The sequence below is a fragment of the Nerophis ophidion genome, linkage group LG28, assembly GCF_033978795.1.
Source record: "Nerophis ophidion isolate RoL-2023_Sa linkage group LG28, RoL_Noph_v1.0, whole genome shotgun sequence".
In the NCBI taxonomy this organism is placed as follows: Eukaryota; Metazoa; Chordata; class Actinopteri; order Syngnathiformes; family Syngnathidae; genus Nerophis; species Nerophis ophidion.
The window spans coordinates 20,808,992-20,826,895 of NC_084638.1; the positions used below are offsets into that span (position 1 = coordinate 20,808,992).

The 17,904-nt window shown below is 39.3% G+C and overlaps 1 protein-coding gene across 2 annotated transcripts; it reads right to left on the bottom strand.

Annotated features, from left to right (window-relative positions):
* Positions 1–730: 730 nt before the first annotated feature.
* Positions 731–17,356, bottom strand: LOC133545410 (zinc finger and SCAN domain-containing protein 31-like). 2 transcript variants are annotated; one of them, XR_009804820.1, is made up of 4 exons: positions 16,937–17,356; positions 9,475–9,657; positions 2,039–2,610; positions 731–1,954 (listed from the first exon to the last, which is right to left on the bottom strand). XR_009804820.1 is itself a non-coding variant. In XM_061890977.1 (4 exons), the coding sequence occupies exons 1-4, from the start codon at positions 17,049–17,051 to the stop codon at positions 912–914; spliced, it is 1,689 nt and encodes a 562-aa protein (XP_061746961.1). In that variant the 5' UTR covers positions 17,052–17,356; the 3' UTR covers positions 731–911. The 2 variants fall into 2 exon arrangements, 1 of the variants encoding a protein (XP_061746961.1); XM_061890977.1 differs by having other exon boundaries at positions 2,263–2,610.
* Positions 17,357–17,904: the final 548 nt, after the last annotated feature.

Consider the following 17,904-nt stretch of genomic DNA (forward strand, 5'->3'; position numbering starts at 1 on the left):
ACAGTAACACAACATAAACGCAACACAACAAATACCCAGAATCCTTTGTATTCATGACAATTCCTGACTATTTTATACACCTCACTAGCAGCAAACCCCGCCCACCTTACCGACGGGGCGCGGGGGTGTAAAATATATTCAGGAAGTGTCACTGATACAAAGGATTATGGGTATTTGTTGTGTTGCGTTTATGTTGTGTTACTGTGAGGATGTTCTATATCACAACCATCAGTGTACTCTGTATCACCCAGTATGCCTTTCAATCTTGTAGCGTATTTGCGGAAGCTGTACACAACATGTTGCCGGACCAACAATCGGTTCGTACATGTTGTTGAAGGTGTCTAAGGCAATGACTTCACAGCACGCCCATATTCTTGTTATCAGGATGAACGCAATTGGATAGTCGCAGGCACGTTAGTGACTCCAATTGTCTTCATTACTTTGTGAAGCAGGATTAAATAGTTCTTTGAGGGGTAAAGGCGGACAACCTCTGATGTATTTCAGCGGGCGGTTGGCGGACGGGTACGGTCCTGATAGAATGTTGGTTCGGGTGGACGGCGGGTGGATGACGACTTTGGTTCTGCGGATGCGGATGATTATAATTACCTATCCGCGCATCTTTAATATACACACATTAAATATTTATTTTATGTAAAATATGTCTTGTACTGTTTATACTCACCTTTTCAGTCAAATTTTTCTGTTCAATTTTTAATAAAAGTACACAACGTTGCATAATATAATGCATGTATTTGACTGAAAAAAGCACTGATATAAAATATCTAATCTATAAATGTAGAAGCATATTAAAAGATTGTTACACAAACAACAATGTCACATATGTTATACGTGCTGATGTTGTTAGAAAGTCAAAATTAAAGTCTTGACAGTTTATTTCAAATCCTGCAGTTTCATTTGCTGCTGCTGTTCTCACCAGCACACTTGTGTTTCTTACACTGGTACTTATAAGAGAATCTTTCACCACACACACTGCAACTCAACACTTTCTCTCCTGTGTGTGTTCTCATGTGTGCTACAAGGTTTGGTCGTTGACAAAAGCTTCTGTTGCAGATTGAACAGGAATGTGATTTTTCACCAGTGTGTGTTCTCATGTGTCTTTTCAAATTGTGACTTTCTCTAAAGCTTTTTCCACAGATTGAACAGGAAAACGTTTTTTCACCAGTGTGCGTTCTCTTGTGTACTTCCAAATGGTTTCTTTGTACAAAACTTTTACTACAGATTGAACAGACATAAGGTTTTTCTCCGGTATGTATTCTCATGTGTACTTTCAAATTCTGACTTAGTCCACAACTTTTACCACATACTGAGCAGATAAATGCTTTTTCTCCAGTGTGTATTCTCATATGTGTTTTCAGATTACTATGGTCATTAAAAGTTTTGTCACAGAGAGAACATTTGAAGTGAGTGTTGTCAGTGTGACATGTCTTATCATCTTTAGAGTCTTCATCATCAGTGTCAGGAGAGTGTGACGTTGTGTCCTCACTATCTGATAGTGGAGCTAAGAGCTTGTCTGCTTGTGATCCTCCACAGAGGTCTCCATCAGCTTCTGTTGTCATGTGTTGTGTTGAGCTGCTGCTTGGAGGCACCTCCTCTCTCTTCTCCTCACTTTCACCTTTGACCTCATCATATTCACTCTTCACAGGGACACCAGTCACTGGGAACTCCTCCAAACATTTAGGCTGACTGATGCGGTGTTCCTCCTCTTCCTCTTTAATGTGCGGCAACTCTTGGTCCTCCTCTTCCTCTTTATAGTAGGGGGTCAGTGGGTCCTCCTCTTCATTTTTGATGTGTAAGTTCAGTGGGTCCTCCGCTTGCCCTTTAATGTGAAGGGTCAGTTTCACATTACGGGTCTGTGGCGTCTCATGTTCCTCTTTAATGTGGTGGGGCTGTGGCTCCTCTTCCTGCTCACAAGAAAGATGTTCTTCTTCGACATCTACAAGAAAACAAACATTCTTTAGAAAAGTTCAGCTTTGCTCAGTCACATGAGACATTGTCCTGCACCAACATATGATCTCACAATCTCATCAGTTTCCCCCTCACAGCAGTCAGGGTACTTCCAGCTGACACATAAAGAAGACCTTCAGGGGAATGCCTTCCCAGGCCAACATCCAATTCACCTTATTCATATAAAAACATCCTAAAAGTCATTCCTGCAATCCTTAATGGTAGATGCCATACGTGAAATTGTGCTGTTCTCCCTCAGAATAAGTCATACACACAAGAAACCTTTGACCTCATCACCTTCACTCGTCACAGGGACACCAGTCACTGGGAACTCCGCCACCCTTTCAATATGCTCTCCCTCCTGACTGATGTTGTATTCCACCTCCTCTTCTTTAATGTGGTAGGTCTGTGGCGCCTCCTCTTCCTCTTTAAAGTGGGGGGTCAGTGGTTCATCCTTGTTCCATTTAATGGTGGGGGTCAGTGGATCCTTCACTTTCTTTATAAAGTGTAGGGTCTCTTCGTCTTTTGTGTGGTTGGGGAGTGGGTTCTTGTCTTCCTCTTTCAAGTAAGAGGGCTGTGGTTCCTCCTTCACCATCCTGAAGCTCCACTCCTGTTGCTCAGAGAGAAGATTTTCTTCACGGACGTCTGCAAGACACATTACAATGACTTTTATTAGAAATAAACAGGACTTTTCCTAATGTGTTTGTTTCAACTCTGAAGGTGCAGGCAGGGAAAAGGATAAGCCCACACAAACCCTCATGGTCACACAAGACATTATTCTATCCTTCCTGGGTGGGCCCACACAAACACACACACGCATTAAAGTCCTACTGAAACCCACTACTACCGACCGCGCAGTCTGCTAGTTTATATATCAATGATGAAATATTAACATTGCAACACATGCCAATACGGCCGGTTTAGTTTACTAACTCACGATTTTAAATTTCCCGCGGAGTTTCTTGTTGAAAACGTCGCGGAATGATGACGCGTGCGCGTGACGTCTCGGGTTGAAGGGGACATATTAGCCCAGCACCACACACGGCTAAAAGTCGTCTCTTTTCATCGCATAATTACTAAGTAATTTGGACATCTGTGTTGCTGAATCTTTTGCAATTTGTTCAATTAATAATGGAGACTATAAAGAAGAATGCTGTTGGTGGAAAGCGGTGGATTGCAGCTGCCTTTAGCAACCGAGACAAAGCCGGTGTTTCTTTGTTTGTTGTTTAACACAAAGCGGTCAAACGAACATGTTTTCTGTGTCAACCAGCAAGGTTTTGGATGAGAAAATTGTGATATTAAGTCAGCTCTTACCGGAGACTTTAGTGGATTACGCGACTTCCTCCTGCAGCTGTCAAAAAGGCGGCTGTGATCTTGGCTCCTCCATTGGCTTCTCTGAGAGACACTGGCGTTCACCGCAGTCATCAGACTTTCAGGTATGTCTTTACAATCTCACTAAAACATTATTAAAACATTAAGCAGATAAGCGATCCTTTAGAATTATCCTAGTAAATGTGTCTAATTACATCTGAAACGGTCCCACTGCCGCCGCCTGGAGCCGTCGCTTTTTCTTTTTTTTTGTGCTTCACTCTTACTTTCCTTATCCACGAATCTTGCATCCTCGCTCAAATTATTGGGGAAAATGTCGCTTTCTCGGTCCGAATAGCTCTTGCTGCCGGAGGCTCACATTATAAACAATAAGAGGAGCCCTACAACCCGTGACGTCACGCGCACATCGTCTGCTACTTCCGGTAAAGGCAATGCTTTTATATGAGCGACCAAAAGTTGCAAACTTTATCGTCGATGTTCTCTACTAAATCCTTTCAGCAAAAATATGGCAATATCACAAAATGATCAAGTATGACACATAGAATGGACCTGCTATCCCCGTTTGAATAAGAAAATCTCATTTCAGTAGGCCTTTAACATGCCACACATAGCACCCTCTCCATTTTGTTAGAGTTCCAACAAGTTCACATACACGCTCCTGTCAAATGAAGTATATTACATATATAGAGTTGACATAGACACAATAGGTTAATTGGCAACACTAAATGGGCCCTAGTGTGTGCATGTGAGAGTGAATGCTGTCTGTCTATCTGTGTTGGCCCTAGGATGAGGTGACGACTTGTCCAGGGTGTACTCCGCCTTCCGCCCGAATGCAGCTGAGATTGGCTCCAGCACCCCCCGCAACCCCGAAAGGGACAAGCGATAGAAAAGGGATGGATGGCTGGACATGGACACATATTTCATAGATTTTCAAAACAACTGGCTTCCGACAAATCAGACTGTTAGTATCAGACTGTAAAATACATGGTCATCTTTAATGGATTGATCGGTCAAATCATACTGTCACTGACCTACTGAACACATCAAAATCCGGGGGCGTGGCTTAGAGGTCATGAATCATTTTCATTGATGGGTTTTTGACTATTTGACAGAGAGTGGGTCCTATATCCTCTTATGGCCCCCACCTGTGGAACAGCCTGCCAGAGAGCCTCAGGACTGTAGAGACCGTTGATATTTTTTTAAAAGGGCTAAGGACACACCTTTTTAATCAGACTTTTTACTGATCATGTTCAACTCTTGTTTATTATTATTCATTGTATTGTTTACTATCAGTGTGCCTAAGAATTATTGGGGGCAATCCCTCTTAGTGTCATTTTTAATAAAGCTATTGAGTTCTTCTTCTTGAAGTTTCCGTCATATATTGCGAAAACTGGCAGATGATTACTAATGTTGGTTATAACTAGACCACTCGTAATGTTGTTATCACAATCATTAGTAACAATATGATCAATAAGGGTGGCACAGTGTCCTGTGATTCTGCTTGGCTTTGTGATTTTAGGATATAAACCGATGCTGAACATTATATCGATGAAGTTATCAATGGACTTTTGCTTGTTAGGGTTCAGTAAGTCAATATTTAAGTCACCAGATAAGAAAATTATTTTTTGACCATTATCCATGTTATTTTCCTTGATCCAATTTTCAAATGTTTATATACTTGACTTAGGTGATCTATATATACAACCGATGAATATCTGTTTGCTTTTTTTCCTGACATATTTCAATGGTTATAAATTCTACGAAACCAGTAAAGTAAATAAAAACAGAATACAATGATTTGCAAATCGTTTTCAACCTATATACACCTGAATAGACTGCAAAGACAAGATACTTGACGTTTGAACAGGAAAACGTTATTTTTTGCAAATATTAGCTCATTTGGAGTTTGATGCCTGCAACATGTTTCAAAAAAGCTGGCACAAGTGGCAAAAAAGAATGATAAAGTTGAGGAATGCTCATCAAACACTTATTTGGAACATCCCACAGGTGAACAGGATAATTGGGAACAGGTGGGTGCCATGACTGGGTATAAAAGGAGCTTCCATGAAATGCTCAGTCATCCACAAACAAGGATGGGGTGAGGGTCACCACTTTGTGAAAAAAAGCGTAAGCAATTTTTTCGAACAGTATAATAACATTTCTCAAGGAGCTATTGCAAGGAATTAATGGATTTCACCATCTACGATCCGTAATATCATCAAAAGGTCCAGAGAATCTGGAGAAATCACTGCATGTAAGCGATGATATTACCGACCTTCTATCTCTCAGGCGGTACTGCATCTAAAAACCGACATGAGTGTGTAAAAGATATCATTACATGGGCTCAGGAACACTTAAAAAAAACACTGTCAGTAACTAGAGTTTGTCGCTACATCTGTAAGTGCAAGTTAAAACTCTACTATAGATAGTCAAAGCCATGTATCAACAACACCCAGAAACACTGGTGGCTTTGCTGGGCCCCAGCTCATCTAAGATGTACTGATGCAAAGTGGAAAAGTGTTCTGTGGTCTGACGAGTCTACATTTTAAATTGTTTTTGGAACCTGTGGACGTCGTATACTCGGGACCAAAGAAGAAAAGAACCACCCTGAATTTTCTCGGCGCAAAATTCAAAAGCCAGAATCTACGATGGTAGAGGGGTGTATTAGTGCCCAAGACATGGGTATCTTAAACATCTGTGAAGGCACCATTAATGCTGAAAGGTACATACAGGTTTTGAAGCAACATATGTTGCCATCCAAGCAACGTTATCATGGACACCCCTGCTTATTTCAGCAAGACAATGCCAAGCCACGTGTTACAACAGCGTGGCTTCATAGTAAAAGAGTGCAGGTACTAGACTGGCCTGCCTGTAGTCCAGACCTGTCTCCCATTGAAAATGTGTAGCGCAATATGAAGCCTAAAATAATACAACAGAGACCCCGGACTGTTGAACAACTAAAGCTGTACATCAAGCAAGAATGGGAAAGAATTCCACCAGAACAGCTTCAAAATCTGGTCTCCTCAGTTCCCAAACGTTTACTGAGTGTTGGTAAAGGGGAACATTATCACAATTTCAAAATGGTTAAAACCAATAAAAATCAGTTCCCAGTGGCTTATTTTATTTTTTGAAGTTTTTTTCAAAATTGTACCCGTCCCGGAATATCCCTAAAAAAAAGCTTTAAAGTACCTTATTTTCGCTATTTGCGAAGCCACTGTCCATTTTCCTGTGACGTCATCCAGTGCTGCCAATACAAACAAACAATAGCACAGCACGATATAGCGACATTAGCTCGGATTCAGACTCGAATTTCAGCGGCTTAAGCGATTCAACAGGTCATGTATTGAAACGGAGGGTTGGAGTATGGAGGCAGATAGCGAAAACGAAATTGAAGAAGGAACTGAAGCTATTGAGCGAATAGCTATTGACGCTATTCGGCCATGTCTGCCTTAGCATCGCCGGTAAAATGTGCAGACCAACGATCGGAAGTTCCGCATCTTGTGACACTGGATCAACTTAAATCTGTTGATTGATAAGTGTTTGTTTGGCATTAAATGTGGGTGGAAGGAAACGCTGGATGTAAATATAGTTTCAAATGTACATACAGCTAGCCTAAATAGCATGTTAGCATCGATTAGAGTGCAGTCATGCCGCGACCAAATATGTCTGATTAGCACATAAGTCAACAACATCAACAAAACTCACCTTTGTGATTTTGTTGACTTTATCGTTGCAAATGCATCTGCAGGTTATCCATACATCTCTGTACTATGTCTGTCTTAGCATCGCCGGTAAAATGTGCAGACACTCCGGCACATTCAATGGGGGTCTGGCGGCAGATTTCTTTGACTTTATCGTTGGAAATGCATCTGCTTTGAGTGTCGCAGGATATCCACACAATCTTGCCATCTCTGTAGTAGCAGAGCTATCGTCGGTAAAGTGTGCAGAACAAACAACTGACCATTTCGTCGGCCTTCCCCACACCCTCGTATTTTGAACAAATTTCGTCCAATTTCTTGCCACTTTCGCATCTTTGGGCCACTGGTGCAACTTGAATCCCTCCCTGTTAGTGTTGTTACACTCTCCGACAACACACCGTCGAGGCATGATGTCTCCAAGGTTCCAGAAAATAGTCGAAAAAATGGAAAATAACAGAGCTGAGACGCGGTGTTTGTAATGTGAGAAAATGAAAATGGCGGCTTTATCACCTAAGTGACGTCACGTTCTGACGTCATTGCTTCGGGAGCGATAAATAGAAAGGCGTTTAAATCGTCAAAATTCACCCATTTAGAGTTCGGAAATCGGTTAAAAAATATATGGTCTTTTTTCTGCAACATCAAGGTATATATTGACGCTTACATAGGTCTGGTGATAATGTTCCCCTTTAAAAGGAAAATCCATGTAACACAGTGGTAAAAATGCCCTTGTGACATTTTTTTCTCAATGTGCAGCTGCCTTTAAATTCTAAGTTAATGATTATTTGCAAAAAAACAATACGTTTCTCAGTTCGCACATTAAATATCTTGTCTTTGCAGTCTATTCAATTGAATATAAGTTGAAAAAGATTTGCAAATCATTGTATTCTGTTTTTGTATACGAATTAAACAACGTGCCAACTTCACTGCTTTTGGGTTTTGTAAGACAAAGTGAACATGGTAAATGGGTTGTACTTGTATAGCGCTTTTTTACCCCTTTTTAAAGGGGAACATTATCACAATTTCAAAAGGGTTAAAAACAATAAAAATCAGTTCCCAGTGGCTTGTTTTATTTTTCAAAGTTTTTTTTCAAAATTTTACACCTCACGGAATATCCCTAAAAAAAGCTTTAAAGTTCTTGATTTTCCCTATTTGCGATGGGACTGTCCATTTCCCTGTGACGTCATACAGGGCTGCCAATACAAACAACATGGCGGTTACCACAGCAAGATATAGCAACATTAGCTCGGATTCAAACTCGGATTTCAGCGGCTTAAGCGATTCAACAGATTACGCATGTATTGAAACAGATGTTCGGAGATTGGAGGCAGATAGCGAAAACGAATTTGAAGAAGAAATTGAAGCTATTGAGCGAATAGCTATTGACGCTATTCGGCCATAAAATGGGTGTACCTAATGAAGTGGCCCATAGCATGGCTGCCTTATTAGCATCGCCGGTAAAATGTGCAGACCAAACGATCAGGACTTTCACATCTTGTGACACTGGAGCAACTTAAATCCGTCGATTGGTAAGTGTTTGTTTCGCATTAAATGTGGGTATCTAGTTTCAAATGTACATTCAGCTAGCGTAAATAACATGTTGGCATCGATTAGCGTAGCATGTTAGCATCGATTAGCTGGCAGTCATGCTGCGACCAAATGTCTGATTAACACATAAGTCAACAACATCAACAAAACTCACCTTTGTGATTTTGTTGACTTAATCGTTGCAAATGCATCTGCAGGTTATCCATACATCTCTGTGCCATCTGTCTTAGCATCGCCGGGAAAATGTGCAGACACTGTGGCACATTCAATGGGGGTCTGGCGGAAGATTTCTTGCCAGTGGTGCAACTTGAATCCCTCCCTGTTAGTGTTGTTACACCCTCCGACAACACACTGACGAGGCATGATGTCTCCAAGGTTCCAAAAAATAGTCGAAAAAATGGAAAATAATAGAGCTGAGACCCGGTGTTTGTAATGTGTTGAAAATGAAAATGGCGGCTGTATTACCTCGGTGACGTCACGTTCTGACGTCATCGCTAAAAGACCGATAAACAGAAAGGCGTTTAAGTTGCCAAAATTCACCCATTTAGAGTTTGGAAATTGGTTAAAAAAATACATGGTCTTTTTTCTGCAACATCAAGGTATATATTGACGCTTGCATAGGTTTGGTGATAATGTTCCCCTTTAAGGAGCCCAAAGCGTTTTGACACTATTTCCACATTCGCCCATTCACACACTGAATGCAGGAGCTGCAAGGCATGCAAGGCGCTCACTAGGATCCATCAGGAGCAAGGGTGAAGTGTCTTGCCCAAGGACACAACGGACGTGACTAGGATGGTAAAAGGTGAGGATTGAACCAGTAACCCTCAGATTGCTGGCACAGCCACTCTACCAACTTCGCCACGCTGTCCCCAGAACCGTCCAGTTGTGATGGATTGAATGCCCTGAGAATAAAAAGATATGTGGATGTTGTGCTTACTTGGACTGTGATGAAGCTGTGAGGACTCAGGTGGTTTGTCTTCATGCTCTTCAGTCTTCACAGAGACAACAGTCAGTGGAAACTTGCTGAGATCAGCCTCCTCCTGCCCTAGAAGACACTCTTCCTCCTGAGTGATCCACACTTCCTCCTCTTCCTTTTTAATGTGAGGGGGCTGCTGGATGTCTGTTGGGTAAATTAGTAAATAAGATTAAGAGAGGATATAAATAGTTTTTGACTGACACTGTTAACACAATGTGTTATTTTGTGTGTTGTGTTAAAAGTGTGTAGTTAATAAAAACACACGAAAGACTTCCTTTTGTCTCAGCCTCTAAAATTACTTCAAAAGTGGTACAGTGAGTAAAAAAAAAAACAGGCTTGGAAATTTGGAGGGTGGGGATTTGAAAAGTCCTTCTAAAAAGTAACCAGAATTGATCGAGGTTTTCTTAATTTATAACATGACCGTGAAGTGCTTTGACAGGCTGGTCAAAGGTCACATCGGCTCTATCCTATCCCACTTCACTTTGCATATCAAAGCGTTTCACCGAGGATAATAATAATAATAATGGATTAAATTTATACAGCACTTTTACTCAAAGCTGCTTCACAGAGAAGTGAGAACCCATCATTCAATCACTCCATGTTCACACGAGGTGGTGGTAAGGGATGTCATAACCACCGCACTACACCTGTCCCTGCAACACCTGGGGGGAAAAATTAAAACAATGGTCCGGATGTTGTTTGTGGATTTCAGCTTGGTCTTTAACACCATAATCCCACAGCACCTGATCAACAAAATGGGCCCACTAAGACTGAACACACCCCTGTAATACTAAATACAGGACTTTTTAATAATGTGTACGGGGGAGGGAAAAACAGATCAGACACCATTATGCAGAGCACAGGCATTCCACCGGGTTGTATTTTCAGCCCCCTACTTTTTACACCCTGATGACCCATGACTGTTGTGGTCCGCACAACACAAACCACAACGTTATATATGTGGATGACACAACAGTGGTGGGTCTCATCCATGACGACAAGAAGCACTACAGAGAGGAGGTGGAACTTTTTTTTTACGGGCAGCAGCAGGGTTTCTACAGGTATCAGCAAATATAATGTATTTGTGTATTAATAATGCAATTTTTAATACCACTTACAAAAAAATCAATGCCCATGTCCAAACCACATATGATTATACTTAGTTTAAAGCATAGAGTGCCAAAACATATCTGTTTCCAGCTGTGGTCTGTATGGTACTCAGTTGTAATACACTTTTCCACCACCTGTGGCAGTAATGACAACATCAAACAAACAGAAGAAGTCATAGAGAAGTTATGACTAAAGTGGTGAAACTGTTTTTTATGTGCACTTTAAATTTGTTGGCAGTTTAGTTAAGAAACCTATTAACTATTAGTTTATGTAGTATTCTAGTTCTACTCAGTTCAGGTCATTTTTTTTTTAGTTGTGCAAAAACTTTTAAGATGAATATAATCTCAGAGAAAAATATAATTTAAAACATTTGTACGTACAACACTTAAGACCTTCAGTATATCAGTATGTGGAATTAGATTAATGGAATGGATTAAGCAAAGACATCAAACAATGTACTAATATAATCCACTTCAAGAAACTCTTCAAACGTAGTGTGTACAAAGTAAAAAGAAGAAACATGATAAATATTCTGAATTTATTTCATCCATCCATTTATTTTCTAGATACTCTTATTTATATCACCATATGAAATAGAACTTACTTTATTTTTAATGTTATTACCTATGGAGTATATAGTGCAGGGGTCACCAACCTTTTTGAAACCAAGAGCTACCTCTTGGGTACTGATTAATGCGAAGGGCTACTAGTTTGATACACACTTAAATAAATTGCCAGAAATAGCCCATCCATCCATTTTCTACCGCTTATTCCCTTTGGGGTCTCGGGGGGCGCTGGCTGGCGCCTATCTCAGCTACAATTTTTTTTTTTTTCCAAGATGGCGCTGATGTAGTGGCTGCTGTAGGCAGGAGCTCTGTGCTCTTGTTTCATCCTTTTGTGTTTCCCTCTTGTTTTCATGTCTTATTATATTTTTTTGCCTTTTGGTCCGGGACCCTTTGGGACTGTGTGACAAGGAATGGCACTTTCGTGACCTCTGTGGTGCTTTTTTTGTGGACTTCTGGATCTGCCTCCCGGGAGCCTTTTGGCTATGGAGACCAGCTGCTGGGTGTCTGCTACACCAGAGTATGTTTGGATGTACTGGAGGAGATGCGGATGAGGGGACAGGGCTGGGGAGCTAGCACTGAGCGCTGGGACGGGGAGGCTCCGCAGTGTCTTGACTGGGTGAGCAGGTGTTGGACACCTCAGTCACCTTGGACGTATCCTCGCTCATCCATTCGGACTGGACACTGGCCGAGAGTGGAGTCGGCTGTCTTGGTTGCTTTGTTGGGTCTGCTCCTGTCTCTGGCCATGCTCCCTCCTCCCCAGCGGACGATGGCGTGGAACACCGCAGAGGCCACCACAGTGGACATGTTTCTTTTACTTTTTATTCATAGCTGTATGTAGAAGTGTCTGCTTGTATCTGCTGCTTTAATGTCTTAAATGTCCTCTGTGTTCTTTGATGTTTGATGTTTCCCTCTTACACACATGTGAGAGGGATGTGTACCATGGTTATGAGTTGTTTTTTTATTTTATTTTTATTTATTTGTTTTTTTCCCTTGGCCTCAGTCTGCACCTCCTCTCCAGGGCCCAGGCAAAGACCGATTTTTTAAATTTTATTTTAATCTTCTATTTTTTTTCTCCCCCCCTTTGTTTACCTTTATCTCATCTTTATTGTAAGGGGCACTGGAAGCCGGCAGACCCGTCAGCGATCCTGTTCTGTCTCCCTGTAATGTTTGTCTAAACTTGAATGGGATTGTGCTGAAAATTTTAATTTTCCTGAAGGAACTCTCCTGACGGAATAAATAAAGTACTATCTAATCTAATCTAACCTGGACAAGTCGCCACCTCATCGCAGGGCCAACACAGATAGACAACATTCACACTCACATTCACACACTAGGGACCATTTAGTGTTGCCAATCAACCTATCCCCAGGTGCATGTCTTTGGAAATTGCCAGAAAGAGCCAATTTGCTCAATTTATCTTTAATAAAAAAAATGGGTATTTCTGTCTGTCATTCCGTCGTACATTTTTTTCTTTTTACAGAATGTTTTTTGTAGAGAATAAAAGATGAAAAAAACACTTAATTGAAAGGTTTAAAAGAGGAGAAAACTGGAAAAAAATGAAAATAAAATTTTGAAACATAGTTTATCTTCAATTTCGACTCTTTCAAATACAAAATTCAACCGAAAAAAAGAAGAGAAAAAATATTTTTGAAAAAATTAAAAAAATAATTTATTGAACATCATTAGTAGTTTTTCCTGATTAAGATTAATTTTAGAATTTTGAAATATATATAAATAGGTTAAAATCCAATCTGCTTTTTGTTAGAATATATAACAAATTGGACCAAGCTATATTTCCAACAAAAACAAATCATTATTTCTTCTAGATTTTCCAGAACTATAACTTTAAAAGGAATTCAAAAGACTTTGAAATAAGATTTAAATTTGATTCTACAGATTTTCTAGATTTGCCAGAATATTTTTATTTTTTTTATTTTAATCATAATAAGTTAGAAGAAATATTTCACAAATATTCTTCGTCTAAAAAACAGAAGCTAAAATGAAAAAAAATATATTATTATGCTTTACAATAAAAAAAATTAATTATTTGAACATTTATTTAAATTGTCAGGAAAGAAGAGGAAGGAATTTAAAAGGTAAAAAGGTGTTTGTGTTTAAAAATCTTCAAATCATTTTTAAGGTTGTATATTTTCTCTAAAATTGTCTTTCTGAAAGTTATAAGAAGCAAAGTAAAAAAATGAATGGTGGTGGTAACCATGGTAACCTACAGTACCCTTGTTATTTTGTGTCTCAGGAACTTTGACGGCTGTGGCTTAAAGGCCAGTTACAGTTGAGTTTCGAATAGTTTTGTTGTCTTCACAAGTCTCCCGCTCTCTTGTTCTATTTCCTCTTACCCGGCCGTCCCTTATTTGGGCACATGGAAACAACCGGAAAGAATATAAACTGTATAAACAAAATAAATACAACATTTGTTACTTGAAATTAATAGTGATCTGATCCGATAACAACTAAATAAGAATTCCTGCATACCATAAATTACTTTCTCGGGTTGTACGGTATACCAGTATTAGTATAGTACCGCGATACTAATGAATCATAGTTGGTGCTGTACCGCCTCTAAAAAGTACCAATCCCCCACTCTCCCATTGTGTCATTGCTGGTTTACAAGCAGAGGAGCATGTTCGGCAGCGCACAAACACAGAGTACTTACAAGCAGACACGGTGTGTAGACAAAGAAGGGAGAACGGACGCATTTTGGTCTAAAAACTAATGATAAAGGTGAAGTTATAACTGAAACGCCCTCAGGAAAAGGTGCTTTTAGACATGGCTAGCTAGGTAGCAGCTAAGGTCGATTCCACAGTCGGCAGTGTTTTAGCTACTTCTAAATCACAAATTCTCGCCTCCATGGTGACAAATAAAGTATGTTTCTTATAAGTATCATCCCTGCAGGAAGAGGAATAGCTAAACATGCTTCACTACACACCTTAGGAGGATACAATAGCTCACCGGTGTCACAATGTAAACAAACACCATTGGTGGATCTACACCTAACATCCGCTGTAGTGATACCAAGTACAGGAGTGTCTCTCGAGTATCTCGTCGATACTATGATAACATCGATATTTTTTAATCATCACAAAATCTTCTTTTGATTTTTTTATTCATATTATGTTTATAAAGTCAGGAAATATGTCCATGAGGACTTTGAAAATGACTGATGTATGATCCTGTAACTACTTAATATTGGATTGATGCCTAAATTTGTGGTATTATCCAAAACAAATGTAAAGTATCAAACAACAGAGGAATAAGTGATTATTACATTTTAACAGAAGCCTTGATGGAACATGTTAAAATAGAAAGTCACCGACCCCCACCCACATCTGCAGTCCTCTCCAAGGTTTCTCATAGTCATTCACATTGACGTCCCACTGTGTTGTGAGTTTTTCCTTGCCCGTATGTGGGCTTTGTGCCGCGGATGTCGTTGTGGCTTGTGCAGCCCTTTGAGACACTTGTGATTTAGGGCTATATAAATAAACATTGATTAATTGATTGATTGATGATTGAAAGTAAGCAGATATTAACAGTAAATGAACAAGTAGATTAATAATTCATTTTCTACCACTTGTCCTTAATATTTTTTTACAAAATAATAGAATATGAATGACACAATATGTTACTGCATATGTCAGCAGACTAGTTGGGGATAGGTTGATTGGCAACACTAAATTGCCGCTAGTGTGTGAATGTGAGCGTGAATGTTGTCTGTCTATCTGTGTTGGCCCTGCGATGAGGTAGTGACTTGTCCAGGGTGTACCCCGCCTTCCGCCCGATTGTAGCTGAGATAGGCGCCAGCGCCCCCCGCGACCCCAAAAGGGAATAAGCGGTAGAAAATGGATGGATGGATAGTTAGGAGTCTTTGTTTGCTTACTTATTCTAAAAGACAAGTTGTCTTGTATGTTCACTATTTTATTTAAGGACAAACTTGCAATAAGAAACATATGTTTAATGTACCCTGAGATTTTTTGTTAAAATAAAGCCAATAATGCAATTTTTTGTGGTCTCTTTTATTCAGAAAAGCATCAAAAAGTCCTGAAAAGAATCAAAATACATTTTGGTATAGATTCCGGACTTTCCATTCTTAAATAATAAAACCAGACCAGATTAAATGTTACACAGCTCCAAAAAAAGTCTACACCCCACTGACATAAACCTCTTATAAATATTGTGTGGCTAAACTGTCTCGTTTTCATGAATCAATCAATCAATGTTTACTTATATAGCCTTAAATCACAAGTGTCTCAAAGAGCTGCACAAGCCACAGCGACATCCTCGGCTCAGATCCCACATTATCACATATAATTAGTGTTGCAGCTATCCATTATTTTAGTAATCAATTAATCTATTGATATAATTGTTTGTTCAATTAATCGAGTAATCAAAAAACACACATTATAGTTGAAATAAAAAAATATCTTTCTGATGATTTTTTTTCCTACAAATCATATAACATCGAAATTGCACTTTTAACATGTTAGAATCATTATATCAGGGTTTCTACAAGTATCAGCGAATCCAATTTAATGTTTTTTTAATACCCCAAAAATTGCTAGCTAAAAATATATAATGCAAACATCTGAACCCATATGGTTATTCTATATAGCCAATAGCTTACAATTGCCTGTATACATATAATTGTAAGCATTTGACAATGATGATGTTGAATAGTAGAAAAGTTTAAATTACCTTAGACCAGGGGTCGGGAACCTTTTTGGCTGAGAGAGTCATGAAAGCCAAATATTTCAAAATGTATTTCCGTGAGAGCCACATAATATTTTTTAACACTGAATACAACTAAATGCGTGCATTTTTAAGTAAGACCAACATTTTTAGAATATAATAAGTCCCTTATTCTTTTTAATAAAATTGTTATTTTAAAGTTAACCAATAATAAATATAATACTTCTTACCAATAATGCGACATCTTGAACAGGTGCGATAGAAAACGGATGGATGGATTAAAATGGATGAGAATGTTTTATAATTTGAACCTTATTTTTAACACTGTGATTACCAGCGGAATTATTAATTACTTATCATGCTAAATAAATGTAATGTAAATAAAATACTATCTACTCTAATCTAATCCAATGTTAAGCAATGTCAGCTAAGATTTATCCGAGAGCCAGATGCAGTCATCAAAAGAGCCACATCTGGCTCTAGAGCCATAAGTTCCCTACCTCTGTCTTAGAATATCTAGTGAATTAGAATTGCCTCTCAAGACTGTTTCATCCGAGAATTTTTTTTTTTCTGTGGTAACTGAGTGTTCTGAATTTGTGCACGTCCATAGACAATAACCAATTAAAAGGTTCCGCCTATCAATCATCAAACTGTACCGTCAATCAAAATTATTAGAGGGGAACTGCACTTAAGCATTCTAAAATAACACCCAATTTAGAATGAGTTGATTAACATAATATACCCAGTAGTCGTTTTATTGTATCTCTTTTAAACATGCGGGGTTTTTTCCTTCTAAATTTGACATGTAATACTATCTGTTGAATAATAATAAGAACAACAAAACACATTCTGTAAGCTTCTTAATATTTACGCGTTATAAATTGAGAGGCAAGTATTTAAAAGTGTAACACATTTAAAATGGTACTAGTTGGAGGCAGTGCATCATCCCCACAAGACAAGTCACCTTCTTATACACACTATGTTTAAGAAAAGTGTTGTTAATCAAATATAAAGTTACGAAAGTTGTGCGTAAGAAGTAAACAAACCGTTTCTGTGTAACACAACTTGATGTTTCTCGAAAACAGCGCCCAGTAGTTGATTGTTCTCCTCTTTTGTTCTAGAAAGTTCCTCCTCGTACTCTGCTATCGTTCTTTCACACATTTTCACACAATCACAACACTTTACACTCACATTTGATCTCTACTTAGCGATGTGTTGATAACGTCCGCGTCTCTTTGTTAGCAGCTAACAAGCTAAGCTAACTAGCACGAGTCGCTTCTCAGCTTCACAGTACTGACTAACTAAGCAACGCAAAGATTCTTGCAGACCGAGACGTTCTACCCTGAAATAAATAAATATGCCTCTTGTACGACATAAGTATTTACAAAATAGCGAACAAATAATAACACTGATGTATTTATTAGCGCCCGCCTTTACTTCCTCTTTATTTCCATGTTATTTTACGACAGTTGGGACACTTATACGTCACGAGCCAGCCCGGCTATGCTCTCGCGAGATGTTCCGTGCTTTAGAAACGTTTTAAAAGCGATTAAATAAATTGTATTAATAGTTTTATATTGTTACATTATATAGTAGTCTTATATTACACGTTTATATTGTTCATTAATATGATAAAATATTTGTCCTGCACTCCACCCTTTTCCGGGCGAGAACCATGGACTCGGACTTGGAGGTGCTGAATCTCATTCCGGTCGCTTCACACTCGGCTGCGAACCGATCCAGCGAGAGCTGAAGATCCCGGTCAGATGAAGCCATCAGGACCACATCATCTGCAAAAAGCAGAGACCTAATCCTGCGGTTACCAAACCGGAACCCCTCAACGCCTTGACTGCGCCTAGAAATTCTGTCCATAAAAGTTATGAACAGAATAGGTGACAAAGGACAGCCTTGGCGGAGTCCAACCCTCACTGGAAATGTGTTCGACTTACTGCCGACAATGCGAACCAAGCTCTGGCACTGATCGTACAGGGAACGGACCGCCACAATAAGACAG